Source organism: Aquarana catesbeiana, linkage group LG13 (assembly GCF_042186555.1).
Source record: "Aquarana catesbeiana isolate 2022-GZ linkage group LG13, ASM4218655v1, whole genome shotgun sequence".
Classification (NCBI taxonomy): Eukaryota; Metazoa; Chordata; class Amphibia; order Anura; family Ranidae; genus Aquarana; species Aquarana catesbeiana.
Window position 1 is genome coordinate 30,346,674 of NC_133336.1, and position 18,249 is coordinate 30,364,922.

The following is an 18,249-nucleotide window of genomic DNA, read 5'->3' on the forward strand; positions in this document are numbered from 1 at the left end:
TGACCGTGTACAGGAGACCTGCATGGCATCATCGATCTGTCGATCGCTGGTGCAATGCGTTCCAGGCTCCTACTACAGGAAAATAATTTATTTCCACTTTTTTTTTTTTTTTTACCTGCAAAAAAAAAAAAAACGTGCATTTGTTATTATTTTTCTTTTTTTAAAAGTGAACTTCTCCTTCAAGGATTTTTATCACCTGCCTGTAGTGGCTCCAAATACCCAATCTGCTCACAGCTGTGTTTTTAAAGATCCCATGCAGACTTGTGCTTCTTGCTGGGCTGTGACAAGCAGATGGAGCACAGAACTTACTCTGGCTAATCACCACAATCCATGAAGAAACAGGAGAAATTCAACTGAACTGCCTGATTTTCAGGCTGACATCCATTGACGCAAACACTACAAAAAAGGTGACAGACATCAGTGACTCAAAGTACTTTACAGTAAATTAAATAATTTATTTAGTATTCATTACATTTTAATAAATTAAATACAAAGAGCAGCTGGTTAGAGATGGTCAGTGCAAATTGCATATTATTCTAGATTGGGACATGAATAAGAGAAGAATATACAATTACGATGAGCTCTCTCCTCCCTTAATCAGAGAACATGAATCTTTAGAAAACACATTTCTGGGTTAAATCCCGGGTTGTGCAATAAGACTTGTGATAAGGCACTGGGTTGTGATATTGCTGCTGGCGCTACTACAACGGTAACAGGGACTGCAACACGTGGAAAGCGGCTCCCAGCGTCCAACTCATCTCCACGTTTCGAACTTTTTTGCTTAGCTGAAATGAAAAGCCAAAACGTGATTCAGAAGGTGCAAAAACCAAGAAATGAGCATCAGGAAAGTCCATTTACCTGCAAGAGAGTTCCGTCCTCAAAGCCAAAGCCTTCCCTGAGCAGAGCAGTGATGTAGGTCAGATCCATACACAGGAAGTGGCTGTGAGATGAGTCGCTGGTCATGTGATCGCACACTGTGGGAAGACGCACTCTCTTTTTACAGTTTGCCATAACACATTCCCTCCATATCTAAAGAGAAACATCTCTGATACAACCTTTATCTGGCCTTTCTGAGCTTCAATTATGCTTTCAGAAGAGCTTTGCATAAAATTTGCATACATTTTTTATTTATAAAACACAAAAATTGTCAATTTTTTATGCAAGCAGAAGTGCCCCTGATGGCAAAAGCTATGCGAGATAAAAATAGACTATTAATATGAACACAGGGGAGTTAAAGCGATATTAAAGTCTTGTTTTTCTATTAGAAATAAATAAATAAACATGTCATACTTGCCTGCTCTGTGCAGTTGGTTTTCCACAGAGCAGTCTGGATCCTCCTCTTCTTGGGTCCGACGTCAGCACTTCTTGCTCCTGCCAGGTGCCCCCACATCAAGCAGCTTGCTATGGGGGCACCCCAGCTGAGCCACTGCTCTGTGTGTCCATTCACACATGAAGCCATTGCCAGGCCCTGCCACTGTCTCCTGACTGGCTCACTAGCTGTGACTGACTGCAGCGGGAGTCAATGGCTCCCGCTGCTGCCAAAAGCCAATCAGGAGTGCCAGTCCCCGGAGAAGCAAGGCTCTCCTGGACAAACGCTGGATTGAGAGAGGGCTCAGGTATTGGGGGGGGGGGGCTGCTGCATACACAAGGTTTTTTTTTTTTACCTTCATGCATAGAATGCATGAAGGTAAAAAACCTTGTGCCTTTACAAACACTTTAAAGTGTTACCAAACCCAGGAGCCTGCATTTACTATATCTGGTCTCACACAGTACAGAGAACGTGAAAATGCAAACGGCTAAATACCTTTTCTCATTAGCTGTATATAGCAGTCTTGTGACTTCTATCAGTGCCTGGTTAAAGCTTGTAGGAGGAGTTTTGATGCAGGACCCCTGGCCCTCTGAACAGTGCTGATTGGCCCTGTGCTAATCGCATGCATTCGCCCAAGGAAAAAACCGCTCTAGCAATACACACCAAACTGAGCATGTGCAGCCTAACTCCAGTAACTCTTGTCTCATCCAGACATGTTTTGGAGTCAGTGCAAGAAGGGAAGGATCTGTGCATACAGGATCAAACATCCTTTTAACACAATGCAGGGGATTAACCCCTTGGGTTCCACAGTGAGTATAACAAGCATGCTTTACTGCATATACAGACTGATTGTACTGTTATGGGTTTAGTAACACTTTGGCTACTTTCACACTGAGGTGTTTTTCAGGCACTTTTGGGCTAAAAAAACTGCGCCTGAAAAACGCCTCCCCTGCCACCCCAGTGTGAAAGCTTGAGTGCTTTCAAACTGGAGCGGAGCGCTTGCAGGACATAAAAAAAAAGTCCTGCAAGCAGCATCTTTGGGGTGTTGCGGGAGCGGTGAATAAACCGCTCTTAAAAAAAACCCCTGCCATTGAAATCAATGACCAGTGCTGCCGAAGCGCCCGCAAAATGCTTTGCGGGTGCTTTTAACTCTTTTTCAGCTGCTAGCAGGGGTTAAAAGCACCCCACTGGCAGCCATAAAGCGCCGCTAAAAAAAGAAGAAAACATTTGCCGCCGTTGCGTGCCCCCCCCCCCAGTGTGAAAGTGCCCTTTAAGTATAAAGGCTACAGGCTTTTCTTGTAAAATTTGAGCTTAGCCACAAAGCCTGCTTATTGGCCATCAAGGTCACTCATCACGTTAAAGGGTCAGTTGGGTTTATAAGAGGACAGAAAGGAGCAATTACCAAGACCAATAATTATAGGAAAAGTCAGGATCAGCATATAGCTTTCTTTGGCTACCTGCATCTGATGTGCCTTTCACTGCTTATGAATTTTTGATCGACTCAGAACTAATTCCCCAGGTTTGTTTTAACTTCCTTCTCCGGAAAGGTAGTATCATAAGAAACCCTAATCTTGACAACCGTTGAGCCTCCATATTCAAAAATCAGGTCAGCAATAGCAGTCCCATACAAAATCACTTCATTCTTTTGGATATGTACGATTTCTCTTTTCACCCTATTGCTTCCACTTAAAAATAGGATTTTTAAACAGATGCTTTATACCCAATATAAAATCCTTTTCTTTGAGTTGATTGACCAACACAGGAAGTCTTAAACCTTTGGGGTTATACTGCCGCCTACAGAACGTAGGATACTGACAAACAAAAAAAGTGTAGGCCTAAGCAGGGTATAACTTAGTACCAAAGAAAGATCAAAAGTAATCAAACACAAAAGGGGTCCCTTGTCAAGAAAAATATATTACGGTGAGTACAAAAAAATGTATTTTCTTTCTAGTATGCGATGCATACTAGCACATTATGCCTTTACACATACCACTGCAATCAGTCATGTAGACACAATTTTGCTGCCCGGGCATCACCCTGGTACAATCACTTAAGCAAAATGAGTACAGGTATGTGATTTTGCGGCAAGTGGTTAAAGAGTAACTCCACTTTTGTTGAGAATAAAAAAAAACATTCCCCTCCGGGTGATCTATGTACTTCACAAGGGTTTTAACAAACTTTGTTGCAGATTCCTATCTTTTGTTATTCTGAAGAAATCCCTGAGTGTTTTAGTCCCTGTGGTAAGTGAATCTAATGGGAGTAGTTTCATAATTGTCAATCAGCTGCTGTACCTGCTGGGCTCTGTATCCCTTTAGATGTGATTTCCTATTGGGAGTGTCTCACCAAAAATGACATTTTTGTTGCAGGGGATGCCTGAAATCTGACTTGTATCTTAGTACAGTGGAACCTTGGATTACGAGCATAATCCGTTCCAGGAGAATGCTTGTATTCCAAAGCACTCGCATATCAAAGCGAGTTTCCCCATCAAAGTCAATGGAAACGAAGATAATTCGTTCCGCATTGACTTCTATTGCATGCAATACCGAATGTGGCCAGAGGTTGGGGGGGGCGCTGGAGAGCTTCGAAAATACTCAGGGACAGCTTGGCTGAACTCGGAAAGGCTTGGAAACACTCGGGAACGGAATACTTCCGAACGTCTCCAAACCGTCACCCCCCCACACCTCTGGCCAAATGCGGTACTGCACACACCATTGGCTTGAATCCTGCTTGTTTTTCGAGACAACACTCGCAAACCGAGTCAGGATTTTTTTTTTTACAAGTTGCTCGTCTTTCAAAACGCTCGTTAACCGCATTACTTGTAAACCAAGGTTCCACTGTACAGACTTCTGGGATAAACACACAAGCAGGAAATGATGCATCTGGGGGACGTTCTGTACACATTCTGTGTAAAGAACACCTCCGGGTAGCCATATTGCTTTTTACTGAAAATTACAGAGCTGCAGATTGAAAATGAAAGGTAATTTCCCATAACATTCAATTACAATATGACTTGTGTCCCAATTGTATACGCCAGGGATATGCAATTAGCGAACCTCCAGCTGTTGCGAAACTACAAGTCCCATCATGCCTCTGCCTCTGGGTGTCATGCTTGTGGCTGTCAGAGTCTTGCTATGCCTCATGGGATTTGTAGTTCTGCAACAGCTGGAGGTCCGCTAATTGCATATCCCTGGTATACGCTATATTATTTTTTTTGCCTTTTTTTTTTTACCCACAAAATGAAGTTACCCTTTAAGAGCTGCTTGCAGGGCACATCTATAGGGACAGAGTCTGGGGTGCATCATTTCTTCTACAACACAAGAACTTATTATGTGTGATTACTTTAAGTTTATAACTTAGGATGTGTGGAGGGGACCGATGTTTGTGACAAGCTTATGATCACGTAAAATAAACCAAAAGAAAAAAAAAAAAGGCTTTAGTAAATCTGCTCCTTAGCAATCCAAATTCTTACCTTCTCTTGCTTTTTGGGCAAAGTCCCGGACTTCCAGCACACCACCGTTCTCGAAATCTGATATAACAAAAATACTGCATTAGGAGAACAGAACATCAGTCAGGTTACATAGACAGGACGCTCAGCACTCACCAATCAGGCTGCTGTCTACAGCACGGTCATAGAAGTATGAGAAGGCATAGAATGGGCTGTGTCGGATCTCATCCACCTGGTGCAGCTTTCCTCCTACAATACGTCGAACCTCCGAGTAACATAAATTAAATCCAGCGAGACCTGAAGGGAAGAATGGAGGGTACCTGATGTAAAGAGTGGAACATAAGGCTAGCCCACATATGTAATACATCAGCAATATCTTAGACAAAAAATTTAAAGGACAAACCCACTTTTGAAGCACATTCTAAAAACTGGCATATCCAATCACATTAGAGGCTCCCTGAGCAATGAAATAAGCACCCCGCCCCCTAGCCAAGAGTTGCTTATAGGCTTTATCAAGGCATCTTTGAAAATCTATAGAGAGACTATAGAGTACAACTGAAGTCAGAGAAACAGATATTCTGTTAGATAGACGTTTAAATAATCTCCATATTCAGTGTCTTCCCACTGCTTTTTTTTGTTATAGCGCTTGCATAGTAGTGCCTAAATTGGCTGTGCAGTCCAATAGGCACCAGAGATTGACCACTGTGCCCAGTGCCCTCTGTAATCCTTTATAGCACTACCTTGTATGAGGACACCTGTGAAGACTGCGGCTGTTACTTATTTAAATTAGCATAGCAATAGTTTCCACTAAGAGAAAAAAATATTTTAAGGTGTTTCCACCATGTCCTGTAAGAGGATTTAAAAAAAAAATTACAATTGTCACCACAACAGGAGTAAATGGGAAATTTCCCAAATGGGACAACTCATTGATGGAGTTAATACATCCGTCATCATCAAACTGTCTTCTCCTACATAAAAACCTGAATGTGCCCCTCAGTATCAGTATCCTTTTTTACTCAGAGTTTGCTCCTTGCAATTATACTGTCTTTTCCTTCCTTAGAACTTGAGTGTGCCCATCACCGTCAGACTGTCTTCCCCTTCTAGAACCTAAGTGCGCCCCTTATCATACGACTGTCCTCTCCTTCCTCAGAACTTGAGAGCCCCCATTACCATTAGACTGTCTTCCCCCTTATAGAACCTGAGTGGACCCCTTATCATCAGGCTGTCCTCTCCTTCCTCAGAACCTAAGTACCCCTCTCCATCAGACAGTCCTCTCCTTCCTCAGAACCTAAGTACCCCTCTCCATCAGACTGTCCTCTCCTTCCTCAGAACCTAAGTGCCCCCTTCTCCATCAGACTATCCTCTCCTTCCTCAGAACTTAAGTACCCCTCTCCATCAGACTATCCTCTCCTTCCTCAGAATCCAAGTACCCCTCTCCTTCCTCAGAACCTAAGTGCCCCCCTCTCCATCAGACTGTCCTCTCCTTCCTCAGAACCTAAGTACCCCTCTCCATCAGACTATCCTCTCCTTCCTCAGAATCCAAGTACCCCTCTCCTTCCTCAGAACCTAAGTACCCCTTCTCCATCAGACTGTCCTCTCCTTCCTCAGAACCTAAGTACCCCTTCTCCATCAGACTGTCCTCTCCTTCCTCAGAACCTAAGTGCCCCCTTCTCCATCAGACTATCCTCTCATTCCTCAGAACCCAAGTACCCCCTCTCTATCAGACTGTCCTCTCCTTCCTCAGATCCTGAGTGTGCTTCTCACCATTAGAGTGCCACTCCCCTACTAAGAAACCTCAGTACGCCCCTTGCCTTCTCCTTCCTCAGAACTATTTTGTCCTTCTAGAACCTCAAACTGCCTTCTCCTTCCTCAGAACCTAAGTGCACCCCTCACCATCAGGCAGTTTTTCCTTACACAGAATTGGAGTGCATTCCTAACTTTTACAGTTTTCTCCTTTCTCAGAACCCGAGTGCAATTTCACCAGAAGACCATCAGGCTGTCTTCCCCATCTAAAAGCTAAGTGTGCCCCTCATCATCAGACTGTCATCTTCTTTCTCAGAAACTGAGTGCGCCCCTCACCATTCTACTTCCCCAGTTCAAGAATCTTATTGCCCCCCTTAATATCGGACTCACCATCAGAGTGTCCTCCATATCTGTAGGTTACACTATCAAATACCCATGATCCATTCAGCTCTGGGGGAAAACAATGGCTGCGCAAGGTCTGCTTCTGTTCGGCTGATATAGAGGAGAAATAGGATGTCACACATGTAGTATGTTATTTAATACAGTATTATGACTATAGTTTTACTGATGGTAAAGCAAGATAATAACAAGCAAGACATATCATAACATGAATCACTGAGAAAGAAAGGGAAACACGGATCAGTATAAGAAACCACATAGTTTAAAAAGATTTAAAAAATTCAAAATAAAAAAAAAATAGAAAAACACGTGTATCGCACAAAAATTAAAAATCACGAAATGTGTGATGCACATTTACTGATTTTTTTTTTCCTTCTTTGCGATACACATTTCGCGATTTTTTATTTTTTTGCGATACACATATTTTTCTATTCTGAATTTTTTTAATCTTTTTAAACTATGTGGTTTCTTATACTGATCCGTGTTTCCTTTCCTTTTCTTTCTCAGTGATTCATGTTATGATATGTCTTGCTTGTTATCAGTTCCTGAGAAACATGCACCTGCATTGGTGTTCTCGTTTACCATCTAATTAGTGGGAGTGACATGCATTATCCTTTTATTTCTTTCACTATTTTTATGTTGTATTTTTCTATGGTGACTGTGCTGGGAACAAGGCTAAGTGCCGAAACGCGTCAGCTATCACATTTTCACGGTCATGTTATAATAACAGATTACAGAAGAATTTCCAGAGTTGCCGGCATTTCATTTCTTATTCTCAAGTATCTTAGTTGGATGGAAGGAGGACATCCCAAGCCTGAGCACCTGGAGTAGGTGCGTCGGTCTTCCATTATCTCACCAAGGCTTGACAGTCAGAGCAGTGCTCCTCTTGCATGCACATATTTTGAAAGATGAAGTTACGCCGAGTAAATTGATACCCAACATGTCACGCTTCAAAATTGCATCCGCTCATGGAATGGCGACAAACTTTGGCACTTAAAAATCTCCATTGGCGACCAGTTTTGAGATACAGAGGAGGTCTAGAATTATTGCCCTTGCTCTAACGATCGTGGTGATACCTCACATCTGTGGTTTGAACACCGTTTTTATATGCGGCGCGACTTAAAATAATTAGATGCCATAAAAAAAAAATGTCCCTTTAAGACCATTGGGAGGAAGTAACGTTTGACGTTGCTTCTGCCATCTAATGTTATGGAGCTGAGTGGGGGCCATCTTTCCCTCACTCGGCATCCAGACTCAGAGGGTAAAGGACGCAATCATCTCCGCCGCTACCGACGGCTTCAGTATAGCTGCTGGCAAGAATTTCATGAAAAATCCGACCTATACATGGTTCGAATCTCGGCCAGTCCCTGCTAAACCTATGGGCGGGTTGAAGCTAGCATAAACATTAGATGGTCAAAACTTCAAAACTAAAAATGGACAGATTAAATGACACGATCATTATATATAGTGGAGTCGCACACATATAGCAACCCACCACTGACTTTGTGGTGACAACATACATTTTAAGATTTACCTACAGACACCGAAGCGTCAAGAACTGCAAAGCGAGCCTCCTTCAGACCGAAACCCAGATAACTGGAACAACAACAATGGCATTAATTACTATCGGCAAAGTCCTCTAAAGAGAGCTGACCGGCGGCACAGAAGACCCACCTATGTGTGTAGAGGCGATATGTGCTATTGAACAGCTCAAAGGAAGCCAACGACTCCTGTGAAGTCTCATCTAATGTAGCCTAAAAAGATCAAAAAGAGAAAGGACCAGTCTACTAAAGAGAGCAACAGACAGCAGTTAGTGTTGTACATAGAGAGAGAAATAAAAACTTACTTTATTAAGAGGAAGGAAGGTGATCTGTGTAGATGCTCCACCCAAATCCAAAGTGCCCACACTACGATCTCCATGTAACCGACCTAGAGGGTAGCAGAGAATATAGCTGGTGCACACAGTGACCTGACTGAACCCCCCCATCCACGCTGCACACAGACATACTGACCCAACTGTACCCCCATCTACACTACATAGTCATACTGACCAAACTGTACCCCCATCTACACTACACACAGTCATACTGACCCAACTGTACCCCCATCTACACTACATATAGACATACTGACCCAACTGTATCCCCATCTACACTACATAGTCATACTGACCCAACTGTACCCCCATCTACACTACATAGTCATACTGACCCAACTGTACCTCCATCTACACTACACACAGTCATACTGACCCAACTGTACCCCCATCTACACTACACACAGTCATACTGACCCAACTGTACCCCCACCTACACTACACACAGTCATACTGACCCAACTGTACCCCCACCTACACTACATATAGACATACTGACGCAACTGTACCCCCATCTACACTACACACAGTCATACTGACCCAACTGTACCCCCATCTACACTACACAGTCATACTTACCCAACTGTACCCCCACCTACACTACATATAGATATACTGACCAAACTGTACCTACACTACACACCGTGATACTGACCCAACTGTACCCCCATCTATACTACGCACAGTCATACTGACCCAACTGTACCCCCATTTACACTACACACAGTCATACTGACCCAACTGTACCCCCATCTACACTACACACAGTCATACTGACCCAACTGTACCCCACCTACACTACACACAGACCTACTGATCCAACTGTACCCCCACCTACACTACACATAGTCATACTGACCCAACTGTACCACCACCTACACTACATATAGACAACTACACACAGACATACTGACCCAACTGTACCATCCACCTACACACAGACATACTGATCCAACTGTACCCCCATCTACACTACACACAGTCATACTGACCCAACTGTACCCTCATCTACACTACACACAGTCATACTGACCCAACTGTACCCCCACCTACACTACACACAGTCATACTGACCCAAATGTACCTCTACCTACACTACATATAGACAACTACACACAGACATACCGACCCAACTGTACCATCCACCTACACTACACACAGACATACTGATCCAACTGTACCCCCACCTACACTACAGCCCTGGCCAAAAGTTTTGAGAATGACACAAATATAAATTTTCACAAAGTCTGCTGCCTCAGTTTTTATGATGGCAATTTGCATATACTCCAGAATGTTATGAAGAGTGATCAGATGAATTGCAATTAATTACAAAGTCCCTCTTTACCATGAAAATGAACTGAATTAAAAAAAAAAAAATAACCTTTTCCAGTGCATTTCAGCGCTGCCACAAAAAGACCATCTGACATGTCAGTGATTCTTGTGTTAACACAGGTGTCTGTGTTGACGAGGACAAGACTGGAAATCACTCTGTAATGCTGATTGAGTTAGAACAGACTGGAAGCTTTAAAAAGAGGGTGGTGCTTGAAATTATTGTTCTTTCTCTGTTAACCATGGTTACCTGCAAGGAAACACGTGCAGTCATCATTCCTTTTCAAAAAAAGGGATTCACAGTCAAGGATATTGCTGCCAAGATTATTGCCAAGATTGCACCAAAATCAACCAATTATCAGATCATCAAGAACTTGGAAGAAGAAGAAGAGGAGAGAGGTTCAATTGCTGTGAAGAAGGCTTCAGGGCACCCAAGAAAGTTTAGCAAGCGCCAGGACCGTCTCCTACAGTTGATTCAGCTACAGGATCGGGGCACCACCCGTACAGAGCTTGTTCAGAAATGGCAGCAGGAAGGTGTGAGTACATCTGTACGCACAGTGAGGCGAAGACTTTTGGAGGCTAGCCTGGTGTCAAGAAGGGCAGGAAAGAAGCCACTTCTCTCCAGGAAAAACACCAGGGACAGACTGATAGTCTGCAAAAGGTACTGCTGAGGACTGGGGTAAAGTCATTTTCTCTGATGAATCCCCTGATTGTTTGGGGCATCCAGAAAAAATGGAGAAGAAAAAGGTGAACGCTACCATTAGTCTTGTGTCATACCAACAGTAAAACATCCCGAGACCATTCATGTGTGGGGTTGCTTCTTAGGCAAGGGAGTGGGCTCACTCACAATTTTGCCTAAGAACCACAGCCATGAATAAAGAATGGTGCAAAAACATCCTCCGAGAGAAACTTCTCCCAACCATCCAAGAATAGTTTGGTGACAAACAATACCTTTTCCAGCATGATGGAGCTCGTTGCCATAAGGCAAAAGTGATAACTAAGTGGCTTGGGGAACAGAACATCACCATTTTGGATCCATGGCCAGAAAACAAAAATATTTGTGTCATTCTCAAAACTTTTGGGCACGGCTGTACATATAAATATACTGGCCAGACCGTACCCCCACCTACACTATACGCACAGACATACTGAGCCAACTGTTCCACCCACCTACATAGGCATACTGATCTGACTGTAGTCCACCTACACTACACAGTCATACTGATCCAACTGTACCCCCAGCTTCACCATACACAAAGACTTGACTATACCATCCACTTACACCATAAACAAAGAGGTATCCTGCCTGTGTTTACCTGTCAGAAAGTTTACACTGATCCAGGCTAATATTCCTAAGAAGAAAAAAAAAAAAAACACAACAGACAAAGAATCCAGTTAGAACCCTGAGGACTAGCTTTTGTCTACCATGTCTATGATCCCATCATATAGAGACCAAAGCAATGTTCTTCAGATCTCTAGAGAAGTCCATGATAGAATAATCTGCAAAATATATCAATATGTATTGACAGGAGAGTAGTTGGGGCAGAGTAATGTTCTGCAAATCTCTAGAGGCAAGTGATGGATTAATTTTCAGAACATATGTAAAAATGTGTTGGTGCTCATCACTGATCACCTGCTGATCTCCTATCTTCTGTATTATGCGAAAAAGGAGATTGCCATTAAATGGGCTTCACCAACCCCCGCCCCAGCTATATCCTCCTGGGAAGTAATGATAAATGTGGCCTTGCCCATGTATAAGATTACTGAATGGGGGGTGTTCATGGAAATATGACAACGTTTGGTCCCCATGGACTTCCACCTGAAGCTAATTGTTGGATCTGTATAATAATGCACCGGGCATTTTGACCAGGGTTATTGGGATGGGCATCCAGGCCCTTAATCCCCTTTTCTTTTTCTCTCCTCCTCTTCCTTCCCCAATCTCATACCCGCCCCCACCCCCCCTCCTGCCTTCCCCCATACTACACTTTGTCTCCGCCCCAGATATAGTTAATCGACTGATCCATTTTTCATGTTAAGTATACCTTGGGCATTAATATTGCTTTTCCTCGCATACATTTATTTTATTTTCTTGTTTTATTGCTATAGGATATACCAGGCCATGTCATTATGTATATTTTTATATTGTTCTTTTTTTTAATACCAATAAAGCACTCCTGTTTTGTTCAATATGAAAAAAAATGTGTTGGTGGTGTCTGTAGATCGTGCACATTGGAAATATTTGCCATTTCTGTGTTGTGTGATATTTTTGTGTTCTCACCTTCATCAGTTCCATCCAGAATGGTGACGCTGTTTTCTGGTACTAGAAAAGGAGACGAGTTGAAGACTTTCCTCACCTAAGTAAGAGGAAAAGGAGATCCGTTCATGACCTATAAAAAAACATCCCATCCATTCACCCACCTAAGTCATGTACCCAGACCACTTAACCAAGCCATGAAACCAAAGCACATATTCAAGCCAAGCACCCAGGCTACATACCCTACATGCAGCTTGAAATGAAGACAGACACAGTTTTTGTTTTATACAGCTATATTTACTCAGTGCAACTTATAACATCCAAGTGAACGATATAACACCAACATCTCAGAAAAAAAATACAATTTCAAAAACAAAATCACAAAAAAACAAAGTTGGAAAAAGGATCACCCCATTGTGTCAGTATTTTGTTGAACCACCTTTTGCTTTAATTACAGCCTTTATTCTGTTGGGATATGTCTCTACTAACTTTGCACATCTAGACTTAGACTCATATTTGCCCACTCTTCGTTACAGATTTGCCAAAGTTTAATCAAATTTGATGGTGACCGTTTGTGGACTGCAGTCTTTAAGTAATTCCACAGATTTTCAATGGGGTTTAAGTCTGGGCTCCGACTAGGGCATGCAAAGGACATGCACCTTTTTCTCCTTCAACCACCATGTGCTCATTTTTGCTGTGCGCTGTGGGTCATTGTCATGTTGTCAGCAGATTTTTCTCAAGCATTTAATGGTATTTTGCCCCATGCATTTTTCCTTCTATCCTGACAAGTGCTCCAGTCCCTGCTGCAGAGAAACGCCCTCATAACAAGATATTACCACCTCCATGCTTTACTGTAGGAATGGTGTTATTTGGATGGTGAGCTGTATTGGATTTTCGCCAGACAAATCATTTGGTGTTGAGGCCAAATAATTCAACTTTAGTCTCATCTGACCAGAACACCTTTTTCCATGTGGCCTCAGAATCTTCAAGGTGTGTTTCGGCAAAGCTCAGTGGTGACTGCATGTGGCCTTTCTTGAGGAGTGGCTTTTTTTCTTGCAACCCTCCAATACAAGTCACATTTGTGGAGAATTTGTGATATTGTTGTCACATGCTCACAATGATCGCTCTTTGTAATGAATTCCTGCAACTGCTTCAGAGTTGCTGTAGGCCTCTCTGACCAGTTTCCTCCTGGCTCTTTCATCCAGTTTGGAGCGACGTCCTGATCCAGAGAGGGTCTGTGTTGCACCAAATACCTTCCACTTCCTGATAATAGCCTTCACCATACTTCTAAGCATTGATAAAGCCTTTGAAGTGAAGTGTTTTTGTATCCATCTCCTCGCTTGTGCCTGTCCACAACTTTATCCCGGAGTTCTTTTGACAGTGCCTTGCCACCCATAGTTGATTGCTTGCTTCAGTTGCACTACCAGGGACTGAAATGCTCCAGGAAAGCGCTTTTCATGCTGAGCTAATCAAAATGACCACAACTGATCACAGTTGAAAGTCAACTGGCTTTGTGTGCCATTGAGAAGGTGATTAGCTACACCGGCTTGAGTTTACATGTCATTTTTAAGAGGGGGGTGATCCTTTTTCCAACTCAGTGATTCTCTCTTTTTTTTTTTTTCTGACATGTTGGTGTTATATCTTTCACTTGGATGTTGGAAGTGAATACAGCTGGATAAAATAAAAATTGTGTCGGTCTTTATTTCAGGTTTTCAAATAATAAAATGTGATTATTTTAAAGGGGCTAATTCTTTCCTATACCCTCTGTATATACAGTGCCTTGAAAAAGTATTCATACCCCCTTGAAATTTTCCACATTTTGTCATGTTACAACCAAGAATGTAAATGTATTTTATTGGGATTTTATGTGATAGACCAACACAAAGTGGCACATAATTGTGAAGTGGAAGGAAAAGATAAATGGTTTTCAAAAATTTTTACAAATAAATATGTGAAAAGTGTGGGGTACATTTGTATTCAGCCAATACTTTGTAGAACCTCCTTTCACTGCAATTACAGCTGCAAGTCCTTTTGGGGATGTCTCTTTTGGCCATTCTGCTTTGCAAATTAGCTCAAGCTCTGTCAGATTGGATGAAGAGCGTCTGTGAACAGCAATTTTCAAGTCTTGCCACAGATTCTCAATTGAATTTGGGTCTGGACTTTGACTGGTCCATTCTAACATATCAATATGCTTTGATCTAAACCATTCCATTGTAGCTCTGGCTGTATGTTTAGGGTCGTTGTCCTGCTGGAAGGTGAACCTCTGCCCCAGTCTCAAGTCTTTTGCAGACTCTTAACAGATTTTCTTCTAAGATTGCCCTGTATTTGGCTCCATCCATCTTCTCATCAACTGACCAGCTTCCCTGTCCCTGCTGAAGAAAAGCATCCCCACCACCATGTTTCACGGTGGGGATTGTGTGTTCAGGGTAATGTGCAGTGTTAGTTTTCCGCCACACATAGCATTTTGCTTTTAGGCCAAAAAGTAAAATTTTGGTCTCATCTGACCAGAGCACCTTCTTCCACATGTTTGATGTGTCCCCCACATGGCGTCTCGTAAACTGCAAACGGGACTTCTTATGACTTTCTTTCAACAAAGGCTTTCTTCTTGCCACTCTTCCATAAATGCCAGATTTGCTGGAGTGCACCACTAATAGTTGAGCTGTGGATCTCTGTAGCTCCTCCAGAGTTACCATGGGCCTCTTGGCTGCTTCTCTGATGAATGCTCTCCTTGCCCGGCCTGTCAGTTTAGGTGGACGGCATTTCTTGGTAGGTTTGCAGTTGTGCCATACTCTTCACATTTTCAGATGATGGATTGAACAGTGCTCTGTGAGATGTTCAAAACTTGGGATATTTTTTTTTATAACCTAACCCTGCTTTAAACTTCTCCACAACTTTATCCCTAGCCTGTCTGGTGTGTTCCTTGGCCTTAATGATGCGGTTTGTTCATTAAGGTTTTCTAACAAACCTCTGGAGGGCTTCACAGAACAGCTGTATTTATACTGAGATTAAATTACACACAGGACTCCATTTACTAATTGGGCGACTCCTGAGGGCAACTGGTTCCACTAGATTTTAGTTAGGGGTTTTAGAGTAAAGGGGACTGAATACAAATGCACATCAGACTTTTCAGATTTTTTTTGTAAAAAATTTTTAAAACCATTTATCACAATTATGTGCCACTTTGTGCTGGTCTATCACATAAAATCCCAATAAAATACATTTACATTTTTGGTAGCGACATGACAAAATGTTTTAAAGGGTGTGAATACTTTTTCAAGACACATACCCAAGATATGTAACCAGGCCACATATTAGGCTGTATACATAGACTGTGCCTTCCCCTCCCTAGCCACGTACAAATGACTTGAACCCAGACTATGCATCAAGGCCATACATTCCCCCTTCCCAACCAAGTCCAAAAGTCATGTACCCAGGCTATATACCCTGACCTTGCATGCCCCTCCCTTGCCATGTACCCGTCTCACCTCGGAGAGCAGGCTTTCAGCCTGGTGTACAGGAAGCAGTCGGAAGCCGGCAGTAGCTTTCAGTATCAGAGGAGTTTTCTGCCAGTGAGAAGATGGGACAGCGTCTTGTGCCAGTTGAAGTAAAGAACGCACAGCATCTGCAGCCTGTAAAAAAAAAATTTATTTCTGGGGGGCTCATCTCTGCTCTAATAATGACACACAAGGCTTTCCCTCCAACCTTTAAAAAAAGACTATCTGACATACTGGATGGTGGGCATGTACTTTCTTATGGGCTCAAAGCCTTATTACCATTTCAGCTAGTTTTTGTAGACATTCCAATCTTTACTAAACATTATCTGCTAAATTTTAGCTCAAATTGACATTAGCCATGAGAGAAATTGGGGTTTCACTTAAGATAGCGCTTCTGAGAATTATTATTAGTTTATCCACTTGCTGACTGACCCATAGTAAAAAAAATACATCATTACTTTGATGTTTAATACTGGTTTCATGGCAGCAGCTAGCTGCTATAACCCCAGTTAATTTTTTTTTACTATGGTTGGTTCTGCGTCAGATAAAAGTGGTCCCATGGGCGGATTTGCCACAGAATCAGAGATAGAAGCAGCGGGAGGGGTGCTGCCCGCCCTCCCTCCACTTCCCGGTCATTCCCGTGCTTACCTAACCCATCAGTAAAGCCAGAGAACTAACCGATGCGGCCGTTAGCTGGGCAGAAAGATAAGTGAAGCCAAAATGGCCACCATTCATCTCTATGCCTTTGGAGGACCGATGCGACATTTGACGTCACTTCTGGTTCTCGGGTCAAAATATTTTTTTTTTTAAGTAAAAATGCAAAAAAAAAAAAAAAATTAAATTTTTTTCTTTTGTTTTTAAAAGGTAAATGAAAGATCTGTTTTTTTTTTTTTTTTTTTTGACTCCAGATCTCTCAATAAAGAGGACCTGTTATCCTCATTTCTATTACAAGGGATGTAATAGAAAAAAATAGGCATAAAAGTGATAAAAAAAAAATAAAAACAAAAGGGACAGTGTAAATATAAATACAATAAATAAGAAAATAAAATTTAAACCGCCCCATCCCTACGTGCTCACGTGCAGAAGCAAATGCATACGCAAATCGCGCTCACATTTCTAAATAGTATTCAAATCACACATGTGAGGTATTCCCGCGATCGTGAGTGAGAGCAATAATTCTAGTGCTAGACCTCCTCTGTAACTCTAAACAGGTTTCCTGTAAAAAATAGGATTTTTTAAAACAGCTTACCTGTAAAATCCTTTTCTTTCGAAGGACATCACGGGACACAGAGCCACAGTAATTACTGATGGGTTATATAGGTATCACTGGTGATTGGACACTGGCACACCCTATCAGGAAGTTCAACCCCCTATATAATCCCTCCCCCTTGCAGGAATACCTCAGTTTTGTAGCCAAGCAATATAGTGTATTAGAAGAGGGGCGGGACCTCTGTGTCCCGTGATGTCCTTCGAAAGAAAAGGATTTTACAGGTTTCCCCACCTTGGGGTTTTTTGGCAGCGCAATAATGGATATAGACTCAGTTGTATGAAAAAAGTATAACAATTTTTATTGAGTAATAATAGACCATCAAAGTTAAAAACTGTGAGCTTCAGTGGGAATTATTTAAAAAGTAAGCTGAACATACATAAGCAGACATTTGTTCATAATCATACTTTGAATCATGAACATTAAACCTGACGCGTTTCAACCCCTACAATTGGGGTCTTCTTCAGAGGATCAGTCTGCTGGGGAGAACATGAAAATAAAGTTGATATATATATATATATATATATATATATACATACATGTTCCATTCGTATGAATCTAGTATGAACTACATTGGCTATGCGATACTTTAGTGCAGTATAATTACCAAGTGCAGGTATTCTTCACTTTGTCTCTTTCTTATTTCCTTTACTTTCCTCTTTTTTTCTGTTTTTTTTTTTCTTTTTCTTTCTTTTCTTGTGTCCTCTTTTCCCTTTTCTTTTTTCTTTTTCTCTTTTCTTTTTCCTTTTTCTTTTTACTTTCTTTTTCTTTTTTCTTTCTTTCCCTTTCCTCCCCCCCCCCTCCCTCCCTCCCTTTCCTCCCCCCTCCCTCCCTTCCTTCCTCCCCCCCTCTCTCCCCCTCACTTGCACTTATTTGTATTTCGTTGTTTATTTCATCACTTATAGACTGTATGTCTCTCTCCACCTCCTCAGCCCCTTTACATCACTCCCTTTCACTCTGGTATCACTATCTCCTCTCCAGCACAGACACAATATTTCCCAATCTCCTTGCAGTCTTGCCTTGTGCATGTTCTTTTCTTCTCTATTTGAACATACACCAGAGGGCTATGGTTCAGAACATTTCTTGGTTTTGGGCCATATATATCCTATTTATAATACCTTTGATCTTATAGT

At 42.1% G+C, this 18,249-nt stretch overlaps 1 protein-coding gene across 2 annotated transcripts in view; it reads right to left on the reverse strand.

Annotated features, from left to right (window-relative positions):
* Positions 1-453: 453 nt before the first annotated feature.
* ENTPD5 (ectonucleoside triphosphate diphosphohydrolase 5 (inactive)) overlaps positions 454-18,249 on the reverse strand; it is a 70,885-nt gene continuing 53,089 nt past the window's right edge. For both annotated transcript variants that reach the window (XM_073608843.1, XM_073608842.1), the window contains 11 exons: positions 15,841-15,984; positions 12,380-12,455; positions 11,418-11,453; positions 8,743-8,825; positions 8,571-8,650; positions 8,431-8,492; positions 6,888-6,989; positions 4,911-5,051; positions 4,779-4,835; positions 859-974; positions 454-785 (listed from right to left, as the gene is read on the reverse strand). In XM_073608843.1, the coding sequence (XP_073464944.1) occupies positions 702-785; positions 859-974; positions 4,779-4,835; positions 4,911-5,051; positions 6,888-6,989; positions 8,431-8,492; positions 8,571-8,650; positions 8,743-8,825; positions 11,418-11,453; positions 12,380-12,455; positions 15,841-15,984 (981 nt within the window). In that variant the 3' untranslated portion in view covers positions 454-701. The remainder of the gene's footprint in view (positions 786-858; positions 975-4,778; positions 4,836-4,910; positions 5,052-6,887; positions 6,990-8,430; positions 8,493-8,570; positions 8,651-8,742; positions 8,826-11,417; positions 11,454-12,379; positions 12,456-15,840; positions 15,985-18,249) is intronic.